Source organism: Thermothelomyces thermophilus, chromosome 5 (assembly GCF_000226095.1).
Source record: "Thermothelomyces thermophilus ATCC 42464 chromosome 5, complete sequence".
Lineage (NCBI taxonomy): Eukaryota > Fungi > Ascomycota > Sordariomycetes > Sordariales > Chaetomiaceae > Thermothelomyces > Thermothelomyces thermophilus.
The window spans coordinates 3071118-3086402 of record NC_016476.1 but is presented as its reverse complement, the minus strand read 5'-3'; the positions used below and the strand labels follow the sequence as shown (position 1 = coordinate 3086402).

At 56.0% G+C, this 15285-nt stretch overlaps 6 protein-coding genes across 6 annotated transcripts; 4 read left to right on the top strand and 2 right to left on the bottom strand.

Moving 5' to 3' along the window:
- The first annotated feature begins 1648 nt into the window (after positions 1 to 1648).
- MYCTH_2309023 (uncharacterized protein) lies at positions 1649 to 4147 on the top strand. Its single transcript, XM_003665334.1, has 2 exons — positions 1649 to 3497; positions 3578 to 4147. Exons 1-2 carry the CDS (start codon positions 1970 to 1972, stop codon positions 3835 to 3837), a joined length of 1788 nt encoding a protein of 595 aa, XP_003665382.1. The 5' UTR covers positions 1649 to 1969; the 3' UTR covers positions 3838 to 4147.
- Positions 4148 to 5173: 1026 nt separating this feature from the next.
- On the bottom strand, positions 5174 to 6382 carry MYCTH_2309021 (glycosyltransferase family 50 protein). Its single transcript, XM_003665333.1, has one exon. It carries the CDS (start codon positions 6015 to 6017, stop codon positions 5205 to 5207), a length of 813 nt encoding a protein of 270 aa, XP_003665381.1. The 5' UTR covers positions 6018 to 6382; the 3' UTR covers positions 5174 to 5204.
- Positions 6383 to 6478: 96 nt separating this feature from the next.
- MYCTH_2309019 (uncharacterized protein) lies at positions 6479 to 8025 on the top strand. The gene is made up of 3 exons (XM_003665332.1): positions 6479 to 6768; positions 6832 to 6849; positions 6921 to 8025. Exons 1-3 carry the CDS (start codon positions 6575 to 6577, stop codon positions 7639 to 7641), a joined length of 933 nt encoding a protein of 310 aa, XP_003665380.1. The 5' UTR covers positions 6479 to 6574; the 3' UTR covers positions 7642 to 8025.
- Positions 8026 to 8109: 84 nt separating this feature from the next.
- MYCTH_2309018 (uncharacterized protein) lies at positions 8110 to 9446 on the top strand. Its single transcript, XM_003665331.1, has 4 exons — positions 8110 to 8317; positions 8372 to 8411; positions 8611 to 8987; positions 9072 to 9446. Exons 1-4 carry the CDS (start codon positions 8278 to 8280, stop codon positions 9299 to 9301), a joined length of 687 nt encoding a protein of 228 aa, XP_003665379.1. The 5' UTR covers positions 8110 to 8277; the 3' UTR covers positions 9302 to 9446.
- Positions 9447 to 10055: 609 nt separating this feature from the next.
- MYCTH_2309017 (uncharacterized protein) lies at positions 10056 to 12447 on the bottom strand. Its single transcript, XM_003665330.1, has 3 exons — positions 11396 to 12447; positions 10732 to 11335; positions 10056 to 10654 (listed from the first exon to the last, which is right to left on the bottom strand). Exons 1-3 carry the CDS (start codon positions 12188 to 12190, stop codon positions 10140 to 10142), a joined length of 1914 nt encoding a protein of 637 aa, XP_003665378.1. The 5' UTR covers positions 12191 to 12447; the 3' UTR covers positions 10056 to 10139.
- A 564-nt stretch (positions 12448 to 13011) lies between these two features.
- MYCTH_2309016 (uncharacterized protein) lies at positions 13012 to 14669 on the top strand. Its single transcript, XM_003665329.1, has one exon. It carries the CDS (start codon positions 13331 to 13333, stop codon positions 14549 to 14551), a length of 1221 nt encoding a protein of 406 aa, XP_003665377.1. The 5' UTR covers positions 13012 to 13330; the 3' UTR covers positions 14552 to 14669.
- Positions 14670 to 15285: the final 616 nt, after the last annotated feature.

The window sequence follows — 15285 nt, the reverse complement described above, 5'->3', positions numbered from 1 at the left end:
TTTGAGGACTGCTGCTGTTCATTTCTCGCTTTGCCCATTCTCGATGGCGGCAGGAATCAGCCGCCTGATCTGTTCGGAATGACGGCAGCCGGATCATCACGACAGACAAGTCGTCTCTCAGCGAGCAGTCAACTGGTCGAAATTCGACACTATCAGTTTGAGTGGCGACAAGGGAGTCGCGCAGAGCTGACTTCAGCTTCAACTTTTGGATCGAGGACGATGTTTACGCCCCCTGCTTGCCGCCGGTGATCAATGCAGGGGAGTGTTAGTGAGGAGCTGCGTCGGCGAGTTTCCTTGTTGTTTGGGATGCTGGTGGCCGATAGGATAACGTCGTCCATCATTCGCTGTGATTTTATTGGTTTGGTACCCGGCGTCTCGAAGGCAAACAATGCTGAGCTATGCTCGACAGGCGTTGCTTCCGGTCCTGAGTGTTAGAGCTGGAATCGAGACATGGCTGCGTGCAGGATGTTGGTGGAAGCGGTCGTGAAGTCGAGTGTCGCTCCAAGGTTGCTGCGTAATCTGGCAGCTTTAAACCCTGGGACCATCTTCTTGGAACGGAAACAACAGCTGCCAATCCCCAGTCAATCACAGGTTGGGATACACCACGATCCAGATGTTCGAAAAGCACCCCAGTCTCTTTAGGCAGGCCAACATCAACGGCCAACAAACAAGTCGTAACAAGGAACCCAACAGCGTTAAGAGAACCAACATCATAAACGCCGTTGCCGTGCTCCATCTCTCCATCGCATGATTATAAGACGGAGACGAAGTGCAAGTGCGAAAACACCCTCTACGTTTTCTAGCAGAGCTGTTCGACGGCGAGCTGGAGATGGGAGGCGAATATGCGGTTACAAGCGGAACTTTCTAATTGGGAATTGACGGAAAGCCTGCTAAATTTCAAGCCATTGCTCCAATTACCTCCCCATGATGCCGGTAGGGTTTGCAAATGCTCGCGGGAGATGGACTTGACGTCGGGGTTCTGTTTCGGAGTTTAGCATGCCTTCTAGCGACTATGTCGCTGCGTAAGGTTGCGTGTAATTTGACGCTCTGCATTTCGATTTCTAGCTGGAGGCTGTATGAGTGTGTACTACGTATGTATACAACGTTTAGACAGTGCACGAGAGTATGACGGACGACACTGTATATAGATTTACAAGGATAGAAATTTTTTTGGGCCACCGGCGGGTGGTTCGATCGCGTTACTGTATTCTTCGAAGTCGGTACTGAGGTGTTCAATTCTCACTCACCCATGGGTAGAAACTACTTGGAGAGTAGCAATTGCCCGCGAATAGTAAGTTGAGGAGCTCAAATCCTTGATCATAGAGTCCCCCCAGATATCAGACCATTTGTAATATATGTAATGCACTGTACGGAGTACGGAGTACATACATACAAACGTACCAGTTGAAAGAACACCTTAGTTAGTGCTTGTCCCGTATATACATACCTAGGTACTTTATGCAGGTATGCACATACTTTTACGCATTCATCTGTAATTACTGTATGCATGCAAGTGTCAGTCATGCAATTCCGATGATGCGACCGCTGTAATTGGGGCGTAGCACAGCGGCCTCGGTTGCCATGCAAAGTCAAAGGCCAAATGCTCCCTGACCCCGCGCCCGTCCACGCGACCACTCGGCCAACTGCCCGCGCTTGCAACGGCAAATAGCACAGTTAAAATACTAGTGAATTTCCCCCCCCTTATTTTCGAACGCCTCCCTGTACGGAAAATTCAGCGTGCGGAACTGTAGGAGGGTCCCCGGCACCAATTTACGACGCCAATTAGCACGGCCGAAGCACGACACCCAACCAGCTCGCGCCTGCGCCGCCCTGTTCCCTGACTCGAGATTCCTCCACCCCGTGCCCTCTCGCTTCGAACCAACACTGGTCGAAGATTTGGCTGCTCTGCCATGGTCGTCCCACAACCGCCAGACGATTGACATCGATACATATTCCCTTGGGAGGAACCATGGATTCGCTGTGTGCAACGACCTCCATCGACGACGGCGGGAGCATCCATGCCGAGTCCCTCACGATCGACACCCACGTTACTCGAGCTGCGCGAACCCAATCAATACACCAAGAGGATGACGGCCACGCGACCGTCGAACTCGTCTCAATCATGGCAACAGCCTCCAATCCGGTGTCCCCAGGGTCGCCTACTCCGCCGCTGGCCCAGGCTCGAAGACAGGATTTCATACCTCCCACCCGTCCGAGTAGCACGCCGTTTCCCCAGCCAGAGCCGCGCAGTACCGAGTTGCGCTGCGTCAGCCGCCCAACGAGCCAGGTTTTAGACCCCGATGCTCCGGATCCCGCCGACGCCCCCAAACTACCGTTGGTTGGGACAAACGTTGACACCAGCCTCAATGATCTCCCGACCGAAATACACGAATGCATTCTCGACCATCTGTTCGGGTTCCGGGTTTCAGCAGGGTCCAAAAGCTCCATAACTCGCTGGGGCACCGCGCTGCGGCATCCGCGACGAAGAGAACTGTCCGAGCTTTCACTTGTGAGCCGGGAATGGAGGATACTGATACAGGAGCGGCTGTACCGGCACATCAAGTTGAAGGCGTCGCTCGAGTCGCTCAAGAGCGCAATGGCTTATTTTGCGGCCCATCCTCATCTGCGACCCTACGTCAAACACATCGAGATATGGTTTCCCGTGTTCCACCCCAAGTACAGGCCACTGGCGCTGTCCAATGCGAACACGCTCCCCACCGTTACCCCGGACGGTCTGACGACGGCGTCTTACGTGCTGCCAATGGATAATTGTTCCCTGGAGGAGGTGTTCTATTTCGTGGCGGAGTCGCTCCCGGAAGTCTGCATCTTGACCTTGGAGGGAGGGGAACGCAAAAAGGCGCCGAAAGTGAGACACTGGATCCGCGATGCCAGCCAGCACAGGGTCCGGGCGATGCCGAAAGTCCACTCGGTCCGCACGCTCATCTGCAAGGGGCAGTGGAACCTAATCAGGGGGGAGGAGGACTTCGAAACCATCATGTCGGCCCTGCCCAATCTGCAGGAGTGGCATGGCTCGTACAGCAAGCCAAAGTCCAAGAGTTATCTCACCATGGCCGACATCCTTGTGAAGCCCATGCGGCTGTCCAGTCTCGATCTCTGCATCGAGGGGGACTACCGCCGCGAACTGTCGTTCCCGCCGTATTTTCTTAAGGTATCGAATAGGCTGCACTTTTGCTCACGGCTGGCCGCGGGCGCCGCGTCGCCCTTCCTGGAACACATCTCGTACACGGGCAGGGTGTGCAAGCAGTTCTTCATTGACCTGATGGCGAAGCACAAGGACCCGAGGAACTCGCGCCTCAAGTCGATCGATCTCACGGTGAAGAACTGCTGCCGCCAGGTGGCGCACTGGAACGAGTCCGGGTCGGGGATCACGGACATGAACTTCATCAACGCGTTTGAGGAGCTCGTCATCGCCGGCATCCGGGCGCTGGGAAGACTCAAGTCGGTTGAGTATCTTCGCATCCGCTACGTTGATCTTGGTAAGCCGACCCTTGCGCTGATTCCAAACTTGCCCAATATCAGCAATGGCGACTAACCTGGTCCTCCCTCTTCGGCGAAGACACACCGTACCCACCACTGAATCCTCACTTTATTCTCCGCAACGGGCGGTGCTCAGGCGTCTGGAGTGACAGCATCATCTCCGAGATGAATCGCGCCAGACCCAACGCTCGCTTCGAGGAACTCTCCGAGTCGTTTGGCGAGGTCGGGTACCAGAAGGACGGGAGGATGACCTTCATCCCGGAGTTTCCCGCCTCGAGGCCGATTTCCCTCAAGTTGTCCAATTACGCGCTTCTGGATGCGGCAATGTCAATTTCGTGAGGGTGGCCTTGACACCGGCCGCGGCCCGAAGGTCTCTCCGAGGCCATGCAGGATCTGATGCCCAACGTGATGGACAACAGTACATTACTATCGGGGCTCTAATTTCCCACTGTCATTCCCTTGTTGGTTGTGCGTGTTGTCGGCGGTATGGAAAGCGATGATAGATGGGGGCGTTCTGGGTTTGAAATTTTTGTGCTACGGCTGGCCCAGATGGTTTTCGTATCTGCTTGTCACTCTTGAAATTGGGGAATGGCGTTATCGATCTGTGTTGAGGTCATGCGAGTTTGGGGGAGCCTGGCGCGGATGATAATCCAGCAGTTGAGTGGGCCTTTCACTCTGGAGGGTACCTAGATACCCGAGGCGGCAGGGCAGGTGTTTTGGAACAGGTGCTGGGCGCTCGAAAGGAGGACACCTGCATGGCGATGTGGGGGGCAACTTGGGGTTTGCTCTTGGGCTTCAGTACCTAGCAAACTGAGAAGCTTCCGTTTGAATCTTGTCGTGCGTACAAAAAGGGGTGTCGGTAGCGTGCCGAGTCTGGTATATACTCTTCCATATTCCTCTCTCGTACACTTCATCAACTCTCTCCTCCGCCGCACTACGCCTCGCCGCGCGACCCTACCTAGACAACCGCCTTTGAACCACTTCCAGCATCTGTGATGATTACCCCCAATATCCAGCAGTTCACCAAGAAGAAGCCAAGGGATGCAAGCCACAGCCCTGGCAAGAAGGCGCTGCGCCCCAGAAACTCCAGCTCGTAGCCCTGCTGCAACCACGCCGCCTGAGCGACTACCCACAGGGCCAGCGTAACAAGCCCTAGCCGCTTATCTCGGAGGAAGGACGAACGCGGGAGATAGAGCGGGAGCAGGACCATGTACCAGAGAAAGTACTGTCCGTCACCCTTCCCGTCAGCGAGATTGTGCCAGGATGGAAAGACCGCGGGGGGGTGGGGGGGTAAAAGGAGGCTGCTGGACGTACCTGGCTGGTGCAGACCTTGTTGAACGTGACAAAGGCAAAAGTCTGGGCGAGCATGGCGGAGGGCAGATCCCGCTTGGCGAGCGCGACCGGGATCACGACGCATGAGAGGGTGAGTTGGGGGAGGAAGGCGATGGATTCAATCCCAAGGGAGGGAGCAGACGAACGGTAAGAGGGGATGGAGGAAGGGGAGGAAGAGGGGGAAGAAGACGAAGCTGCGGCGGCGGAGGCGAGGTAGAGTTGGGTGTTGTATGGGCTGAAGTTGTGACGGTGGTCGATGCGGGTTACGTGGTGGAGGTATGTGTGCTGGAGGAAGGGGGGCCCGTAGCTGGGGCGGGGAGGAGGGACGGGGGGGTTAGTTCAAGGGAGAGATAAAGCATTAGGGCGAGGAGAGCTTACAGAGTGTACATTGCCACGTTAAGCGCTAGAAACGTAGCCAGGCTGGTAAATGCTAGCCGGAGCCTGGCCGGCGTGATGAAAGCGAGCAATTTGTTGAGAGGCGATGTCTCCCTTGAGGATTTGCTGCCAGACCCCGAGGTCCGCAACTTGTCGGCGTCCATCCACCATACGATCGCGGGGGCGTAGATGAAGGGGTATATCTTGAAATGCACGCTGAAGCCTAGTAGCAGCCCTGCTAGAGTGATCCGTCTTGCTAGCACTACCGAGAGTAGGGCCATCACCAACACCCCCAGTAGGCCTTCCGAGCTGCCCCTCGTGCTGATGGTGGCCACCATCGGGTTTAGCAGCCATATGGATGCAAACTTTCTCGCCGAAGCCCCGTCCATGGATCTCGCGAGAACACGCTCCAGGAGCCAGCCGGCCACCAGGTCTGCGGTGGCAAAGAGTACTTTGCCTGAGCTAAACAGCGCAGCGTTCACCAGCCTATTTCCAGTGGTGTGTGCTGTAGGAAGGAGAAGCCATGCCAGAATGGGAGTATAGCGGTATGTTTCCCGCTCATAGGGACTTTGGCCGCGGGCGACGAAGCGGGCGGCATCGGTGAAGACGAGGTAGTCGATGTCGGTGTACTTGACGGGTGAGTTGGCGTCCTGCCAGAGACCGTATAGCAGGAAAACTACGCGGAGTAGTGAAGCCGCGAGGTAGAGGAGGCTGGGGCGGTCGAAGAGGGAGGTGAGCCCGGAGGCGGTGGTGGGTGTGGCGGGCGTTGCCGATGGTGACACCCTTTGGGCTGTCTTTGAAGGTCCGGCCATTTTTCCTTGACTGGAGGAGCGCTGGAAACAAAAGAAAAGAAAACTCGAAATAAAGAGATAAGAGAAAGAAAATTGAATAACTGAAGGATCTTGTCTGGGGGAAGCTCTGTACAGTAAACAGGTGCTCGGTAGTGAGAACAGGCTCAAGGCTCACTACCTTGCACCACGATGCCTCCGTCGTTGACACGCTTTCAGAGGCTCATTTGCCGTGACTGTGTTCAGATGATGCCAACTTGAAGAATCCCAATCCTCTGTAGACGTGGGAATTCTGACGCCCTTCCTCGAGCCTGCGTCTCCTATGCATCAATGCCTACCTGTCGGAGAGCTTCGCAGTTGGGGGTGTGCCCTCGCCTGTTGACGTTGTTCGAGGCCAACATCGACCCCTGCTCATTTAGTGTTCGAGCCCCTTAACATTTTAGCGCACGGTGCCTGCTTAGCCCCTCCTCCCAGCCAATCATTCACTGATTCAAAAGAGGATGGGGGACAACCAAACAATCAAGGCCATCACCGAGGAACCAGCAGCACTAGCAGCTCGATAACAGCATTTGTCTTTGACCATGTCCGGTTTCAAGCGCGATTGGAGCGGAAATGCAAAGCGACGGGATGGGCCAAAGCAGGCCCCGAAGCAGGTGGTGAGAAATGCGTACACTTCAATGTTTGAACGTTTGCGCGATGAGCTCGATGAACACCACGACCGCCGGGAGCGCATTGTGAAGGCATCGCGGGACATCACAGCGCTCAGCAAGAAAATGTGAGGTGTCCTCATTTTCCGCGTGGGGTGCCCTAAAATAAATCGAAACTGACACCACGCCAGCATCTTCTCATTACAACGGTACGGAGAGATCTGCTCATTGACCTTCACAGTGAAGTTGTTATCAGAGGCTTCCGCTTACCCCTAGGCAGCGTCCGGAAGATCGAGAGTAACCTTCCGGCTAACATCCAGTCTGAGGTTGACTCGCGTCTGGCAGAGATCTCAAAGCTGCTCGCCTCCATCGCACCTGAGATCCAGGGCATCAACCGTTACCGGTATTCGCGCTCACTGATGTGCCTCGAAGAGCTGGTAGAAGCTCTTACTTTCGCACACTACCTAAAAACACGAACCCTCATCAGCCACGCAGAGCTCGACCCCATAATTCAAGACCTCACCCGGAAGGGCGCAGCCCCGGAGGACGAAGTCATGGCCGATGCCGGCGACACAACAGGAACAGCCACCGAAAAGTCAGCAGCTTCGACAGCCGAGCCGCCCACATTCTCCCTGACCCAGGATGACTACTTGTATGGGGTCTTCGACCTCACAGGAGAGATGATGCGCTTCGCCACCACGTCCACCGCGCTGACGGGCACCATGGCTGGGGGAAAGAGCGACGCGGCCGACGGCGACGACGAGCCACGCACCATTGTTCAGGACATGCATGAGCTCGGGACCTTTTTCGAAATGCTGCCCGTGGCTCCTGGAAACAGATTTCAATGGGAGAAGAAGCTTGAAGTCACGCGGCAGTCAGTGCAAAAGGTGGAGAAGTTGGGTTATGATCGAATAATCCGGGGGAGCGAACGACCCAAGGGTTGGATCCCGGACCTGAGCGCGGGGGATCAGGGACAGGATGACGATGTCGAACGACTGTGAGGTGGTTTGCCCAATTTCGACGCTGAAGAGCTGCGCACTGCAGTTGCTGGCAGGTCCTGCTACGGCAGACAAGCCCCCTTCTCATATTGTACGCTTGGCTTATTCAGTGTTGCCAGTTCGCTGTGGAAGGGCAGGAGGAGACCTCTTGAACATTTAAGGCTCAGTGCTGCCGCTCGCAAGTCAAACAAACCCCCCCCCCCCCGGGGGAAACATTAAGGACCATGTCATATGTATGTGTTGCTCTCCAGGAGAAGGAAGCAGAAAACAACACGGCCAATAAAAATCCTCTCGGATGCGAATGACTTGCAAGTTGAACCTCTTGACCACATGTGAGCCTACCCCCGAGACTGCAAGGAACATATATGTGTACGGATTATCATTGATGTACTGTACTGTACGTAGAAACGCAGATGAGAGGCGTGTAAATGAAGTGGGGCACTTAAACAGACCCCACCATCCAGCGCAATCTCTGCCCTAGGCCCCGAGAAGCTGCGGGGCAGCCGACTCTGAACACCAAAATCTTTTTCTCTACCCCGCTATCAAACTCTCTCTTGCGTCCCCTCCCAACCACAACAAGCTTGCCTCTCCAGCCAAACTCCATCCCGAGACCTCTCCTCGATAACACAACAACTCAAGATGGGCTTCACCGACCTCCTCACCGACGCCGGCCTTGCCGGTAGGTGATATCTTAGCCTGTGCGCGCGTCTTGCTTCCTGCTAACAATTCGCAGTGCTCGACAACTGGCTCCTCACCCGCTCCTACATCGTCGGGTATGCACGCTCTCAGTGTTCTTTGCCGCTCCCCCGCCCCCATGGTCCGTGTTGCTGAGCAGCCTCGAGACCTGCAAATGATTACACACCCAGCACTGTGTGCATCCCTGAGCCACCCTCCGCTGCAGCTGTCTCTACTTTGGCCGTGCTCGCATTCTTTGAATGGCGCACCCGAGCTGACTCGCCTCGCATAATACAGCTACTCGGCCTCGCAGGCTGATGTCGTCACCTTCAAGGCCCTGAGCGGCGCCCCTGACTCCGCCAAGTACCCTAACGCGGCCCGCTGGTACAAGCACATCGCCTCGTACGAGGAGGACTTCCCGACCCTGCCCGGCGATGCCAGCAAGCCCTACACCGTCTACGGCCCCGAGGTCTCCGAGGTCACCCTGAACCCCGCCAAGGCGCCGGAGGCTGAGGAGGGCGATGAGGACATTGATCTCTTCGGCAGCGACGAGGAGGAGGACGCCGAGGCCGCCCGCATTCGCGAGGAGCGCCTGGCTGAGTACCGCAAGAAGAAGGAGAGCAAGCCCAAGGTTGCCGCCAAGTCGGTTGTGACCATGGATGTCAAGCCCTGGGGTATGTTCCTTTTTCTTTTCTTCTGTCCTTGGGCTCTTTGGACCGCTGGACGCATGGCCCGCTGACTTGGCGATTCTCTTACAGACGACGAGACCGACATGGTTGGTTTGGAGGCTGCCGTCCGCGGTATCGAGAAGGACGGTCTGGTCTGGGGTGCCTCCAAGTTGGTCCCTGTCGGCTTCGGTATCAAGAAGCTGCAGATCAACCTGGTCGTTGAGGACGAGAAGATCTCGCTCGACGAGCTCAGCGAAGAGATCCAGGGCTTTGACGAATACGTCCAGTCCGTCGATATCGCTGCCATGCAGAAGCTCTAAATTTGTCGGTCTATAGGCGCTGCCCTAGATACGAGACATAATGAGAAATGATGTGGCTGGCATGGTACACGTAGTGCGCTTGGTCTAGCGTGAAGTCGAGCAAGTTTCTACCTACATACAGGTACATGCATACTTGTGGAGGTCAAGGGAACCGGGTTGATACAACGTGGCTTGGTTCAATTGAGCGTGTGCTTCTCATCACCGATCTCAAGCTAACCGCAGTAAGGCTTGCTATTCACTGATCAAGACTCCGTTGAGCCTCGTAACAGGAAGAGCAGCGGGTAGCAGCATGCATACTACCTTACCGTCCACATCTCCACACCTTTCTCCCCCAAATCAAAACAACCCCAATGGCATCTATCTTTTTAACACCAGCCCGTCAATGCGACCTCGTTACCCAAACATCTTGAGATGCAATCGCAAAAGAAAATGCCCACCCGCTACAACCACGCGCGCCGCAAACAAGGCAAATCGTAACCAGGCAAATTTTTTTTTTTCCGCTTGTGCAACCGTGCCCGGTCAGGAAGCGACCATAGAGACGAGCCCATCACCACACTCGCTTGACTGGACCTGCCTCAAGCTTCCCAGAAGCGCGTACGTTTTCCAAGCTAAATGCTGCTTGACGCTATACCCTCGTTCTTCTGCAGGTAGCAGACAAGCAGCAAGATAAGGGTGTTGGTTGCGCGAAGAGATGAGGGGGTATGGATATACGATTGCGCTCCTCCTTGGGCCTCTTCTCTCGCGCCTTCAGGTCTCTTTCCCCCTCATCGGTCTTTCTGTTTCATACGGTATAACCACCGCCCTTCCCATGTTTCAATCAGTCAACCCCCGAAACCCATCATAGCCGAACACCCCAGATGCCTCGCCCAGCGCTAACGCCCAACCACTCGCCATACTCTCCTCCCGATGCCAGGCGCGGCACCCATCCGAGATTGCATATCTCGTACTCACACTGCCAACCGCTCACGGGACTCCGCACATGATCACCACCCGCACCGGGCGCACCGTGTCCAGAGACTCCGTTCGGCCCAGCTCCCCCACTCCCAGAAATTTGTGGGTTGTTGTGGCTCATTAGGTCCCAGATCAGTACCTGGCAATCGTCGGCGCCAGACGCGAGCGTGCCGCGGCGCAGGGGCGACCATTCGACACAGTTGACGGGACCGCCGTGGCCGCGGAGCTCGAGAAGGGCCTGGCCCGGCTGGCGGACATCGAGGATGCGGATCACGTTGGAGTCGCAGGCGAATGTGGCCAGGAGATGTTGGTCGTGTGGGGATGTTGCGAGGCGGAGGAGGGGTGGCGGGTGCGAGAGGGTTTGCTGGGCTAGGGTCGGGCTTATACGGCCACCGTTGGAGTCTGTGAAGGTGTGAGGTGTGCGGTCAGAATCTGGCATGGAGGAAAATGGGGGTGGCACGGAGTAGTTCGAGATATACCTCTGTCTTCTTTGCCTGTGGGCTCGTAGATGATGGTGCTGTGTTCCAGGCTGCGAAGGTCAAACATCCGCACGCTGCCGTCTTGGCCACAGCTGACGAAGACGTCGGTGCTCTGGGCGCAGAACCGCACATCGTAAACTTCCTTGTCATGAGCGATCAGCTGTGTCTTTGCCGTGAGAGAGGGGATATCCCAGATTGTGCATGTCGTGTCTATGCTCGAGGTAATGATCAAGCTCGGGTTGACGGTGTTCCAGTCCAGCGAGGTGAGCGGCGCGGTATGGTCGGGGGTTTTGGAGTTTGATAAGAGAGCTAGGGGGGTAAGCTTGGTGACTGGCGGGTCGCGGCCGTTCCTCGACGTGATGGATGAACCAGGCGTAGGCTGTTGGGTATCGGAGGGAAGCGACCAGAGCCGGAGGTGGTCTCCCGAGGTGGCCAACAAGTCTGTAGACTGCTTCTGTGACGACGGCGGCTCCCACAGCAGGCGGGTGACGGGGTATGAGTGTGTCGCTTCGGCAATTTTTGTGAAGTCCATCGACCACTTAGAACCCCCAGGAACGTAGACGTCGGACGGCGTGGGAATGAGCTGGGCGTCGAGGATTTGTATCTGGCACGTCGTGTTAGAAAAGATGGGTCCTGTCAGTGCCGGCCGAGCCGGGCTACTCACGTAGTTATGGCCGTCTTCCAAATAGCTACCAATGGCAAGCTTGCCGGCGCTGTTGCCCTGGGGAGCCCACTTGCACCAGTCAAAGGCATAGAGTGCCCAGGGGGCCATGTAATTGCTAGTTCGCGACTGCGCGCTTGCTGGCTCGGACCCGGGGGTGCCGGGCAAGCCATCCGAGAGGCTCGAGTCAGCACGGGGACGGATATCGGCGAGCCCGAGTGGCGTGTTGGGGACACGCTGAGAGTTTGAGGATGTGTTGTACTTTGGCTCGGTGGGCGACATGTACTGTGAGGAGGAAGCGCTGCCGCCGGGGGTCGTCGGTGTGTATGGTACGTAGCCGGACCCTCCAGATTCGTAGGGCCCGGAGGGGCTCGAGCGAGTGTAGGAATGTGACAGATTCATCGAGGTGTGCTTGCTTGATGGCTGGCTCTGGTGCGACTGGTAGTCCGACTGCTGCTGCATGCTGGGAAGGGTCGGAGCGGTGTTGGAGGGGACGGTGGGTTGTCGGGAGCCCAATCCGCCGGGCTGCAACACATTTGGCACGCTGCCGGGGCCTTGATAGCCGGGCACTTGGGGCAGGTTCGGGGGCGCCTGGTCGAGCTTGATGTGCGGGGCGCCGGTCGAGTAGTCGCGGGGCGACATTTGCTGCTGTCCTTGGTGTCCTTGGTGTCCTTGGTGGCCTTGGTGACCCTGATGGCTCTGGTGGCCCGTCATGCCCTGCGGCATGTGCATCTCATCGTGTTGAGACGAAAAAGTGCCTGTCCGCCGCGGCGGTTGGTATTGCGGCTGTTGATTCATTGCGACAGATCGACAACCCGGAGCCGAATATCAGGGATCGCGAAAACCGGGACCGGGGCCACTGCGCCACAGAGACGCCTAACGTCGCTCGATGGGTGTAATGCCCGGCAAGGCGATGTGCAGAAAGAATGCCGGGTCTAGCCGCAGGGGAGAATGCCGATGGGCACGAGAGCCCGGTGGCAGCAATGGCGGCTTCGAAGGAAGTGTGCGACACGGGATGCGTGAGAGGAAGCAAGCGATGTGAGCTCCAAACACTCCCCTCTCGCAACCCAATATCCATACTCCGTACACACTGACTGCATGGGCAGCCGCCAAGCGGTTCGTGGTGCGGGGTAGAACAGGAATCTATGATTGGTTGTCTAGAACGGTAGGTACCTGTGTACTGATCCGTACGTGCTCCACACAACAAAGGCGCTCAGGCAAAGAGGGACGAACTACTCCGTAGTCCGTACTTCATCCTGCGTAACTAAACTCCAACCCGGTACCCAGCCGAGGCCCCGCATTCACCCCTCAACGCGAGCGAGCCTTGAGAGATAGCAGAACCTCAAGTAGGTACCTTACTCTTCTGCGCGGATGCATAAATCCGTACAGGAGGTAGGATACGAAACTCTTTTGGTGCAATTGCTGAGTATAAAGCTTGATAAGTTCTTCTGTACCCAGCTTGGTAGCAAATCTGCAGGGTTCCGAGCTTTAAGCATGATCTGAAGTGAGGATCGCGCTCATCTTAAGGTATGTACAAACATACAAGTTCAGGTGGGTAGGAGGTCAGGTATGTAAGGTACCTAGGTGTGTGCGGATTAATTACCGTACAGTCCCTCTAACCGAGCCGCCCCTCATCCTATCAGGTCACCATCTCAACGTCTGGCAGCAACCTATCTCATCAAAGCAAGCAACTTCCATCATTGCGTGACCGCATATTTGGACTCACCGTTCAGCTTGTGACAACACGCAAACTTAGCGATCTCGGCCTCTTCTACGCTGTCGTGAACAGCTACGTCTACCTGATCATCAATCGGAGTGGTCACGGGCCCCAGATACAAAAGCGCTCGAACGACTTCCTCAAACATAAATACAACAAATTCAAGCGACTTGTGGCTACCGTCCTGCTATCCTTCGATCTCGGCCAGGAACAACTCCACCATGGGCGAAAACGACTACCCGTCGCTTCTTTTACTCCCATCTCCTCCCGATCCCCTCACCCGTGACTCGCTCAACGCCGCATACCGACCTTCCATCCAGTCCGCACTTTTAAAGGCAAGGCGGCCAACGGGTGCGGCTAGGCTTGTCGTCGCCATCGTATATCCCGTACTTCGCGGGCAATTTCTCCATTCCAAGACCTTTTCCTGGTCGGAAGTTCAGAACCTCATCGCTGGTGTTTACAGCCTTATTTCAATCCTCTGCGCCCAGTTCTCGATCGACACCGAGATGGATGGTGGCCCCGGCTCGGTCGACTCGACGGTCATTTTGATCGACGACGACCGCAACAAGCGCTACCCCGACGACTTCCGCCCTGCCATTGAGCCCAACAACACCGTCATCGTTGATATGGCCACTTTTGCCTCGGCTTACTTCCCATGGAACTTCATCTTCACTGTCAGAAGCGAGCTCGGGTACCAGGTTTCTCAGACCTATCTTAAGCTGGCCGAAGGAAGACAGAACCTGCTCCAGTCGCAGCTCGTTCCGGTGGAGGGCGGTCTGACAATGAACGTTGCCAAGAGGGAGCCGGGGGGTTTGCCCGCGCAGACACCGACCTACCCCACGGTGTGCCTGGGTGGGACGTTTGATTATCTGCACCCGGGACACAAACTACTTCTCACTGCCGGCGCCCTCCTGCTTCAAGTTCCTCGGAGGGGCGACCCTTCGCCACCCTGCCGGTACATTATCGGCATCACCGGCGACGAGATGTTGAAGAACAAGAAATTTGCCGACTACGTACAGAGCTGGGAGCAACGAGCACGGAACGTTATCCTATTTTTATCGCAGCTGCTGGAGCTTTCCCCGCGGGGATGGAAGGACGGCACAAGCGCGCAAATCGAGGAGAAGGACGGCGATTTTCAAGCTACCTTTCGGGACGGCACCATCCAGGTTCACTGCGTACGAATTCAAGATGCTTTTGGTCCAACCATCACGATCGAGGAGATCCAGGCGCTCGTCGTGTCGGGCGAGACAAGATCCGGCGGGCAAGCTGTCAATGAAAAGCGGCTCGAGAAAGGTTGGCATGCGCTCGACGTCTTTGAAGTCGATGTGCTTGATGCCGAAGAGGTGTCGGATGAGCCCACGAGGACGGAAAACTACGCGGCCAAGATTAGCAGCACGGCCATTAGGCAACAGAGGGCATCAAGGGGCGGAAACACGATTTGACTAATAGTGTGCGAGCCCTGGTGGTGACAAATCAGGGGATTCAGCATTTTGTGATCCGCCTAATTATCTGTTAGATCTGGACTTCTAAAACGGTGCTCTTCCTGAGTGTCACTGTGAAGACCGCCGTGACCCGGCGAGATTTTTGATCGATCCGAGTCACCATCCAAAGGCAGGCTGCTACCTCGACCCAACCTGACGGAGAATACTCTGTTCGGGAGATCGACACAGCGCAGATTCGACATCTTGTCTCACCGAGCAGTGGCTCGATATTACAAGCCGTCTTACCCAATCAACCGCGTTTACTCAGGATATCACACCCTCGATCAAACCTATCTTACGCCGATGCTACTTAGAACCCGTCGGCTTACCTATGTACCGTCAATCTCGTTCAACGACAGGAAGCAGAGTGCTTCCGTAATCTGAAACTCTAGTTGTCGTCTCGCTAAGATCAACACTAGGCGTTCCCACATGCCGCTTAGATCAGGTAACGTAGGTATGGCAACATCAAGGACAGCCTACCGACCGTCTATTCCATCCCCTCCCAATCCATTCCAATCTTTGCACTTCACTTTGCTTTTGGCTGCCACACGCCACGTTAATCCAGGTCTCCCAGAAACAAAGCCCCCTCGTGTCTCGGGCTGTCCCCCTGATGCAGTACGGTGTCTGCGGACGCGTCTTTCATGTAAGGTTAGATTAGATAAGCCCTAGTGGGTCCTGGTGTTGTGGGGCAGAGC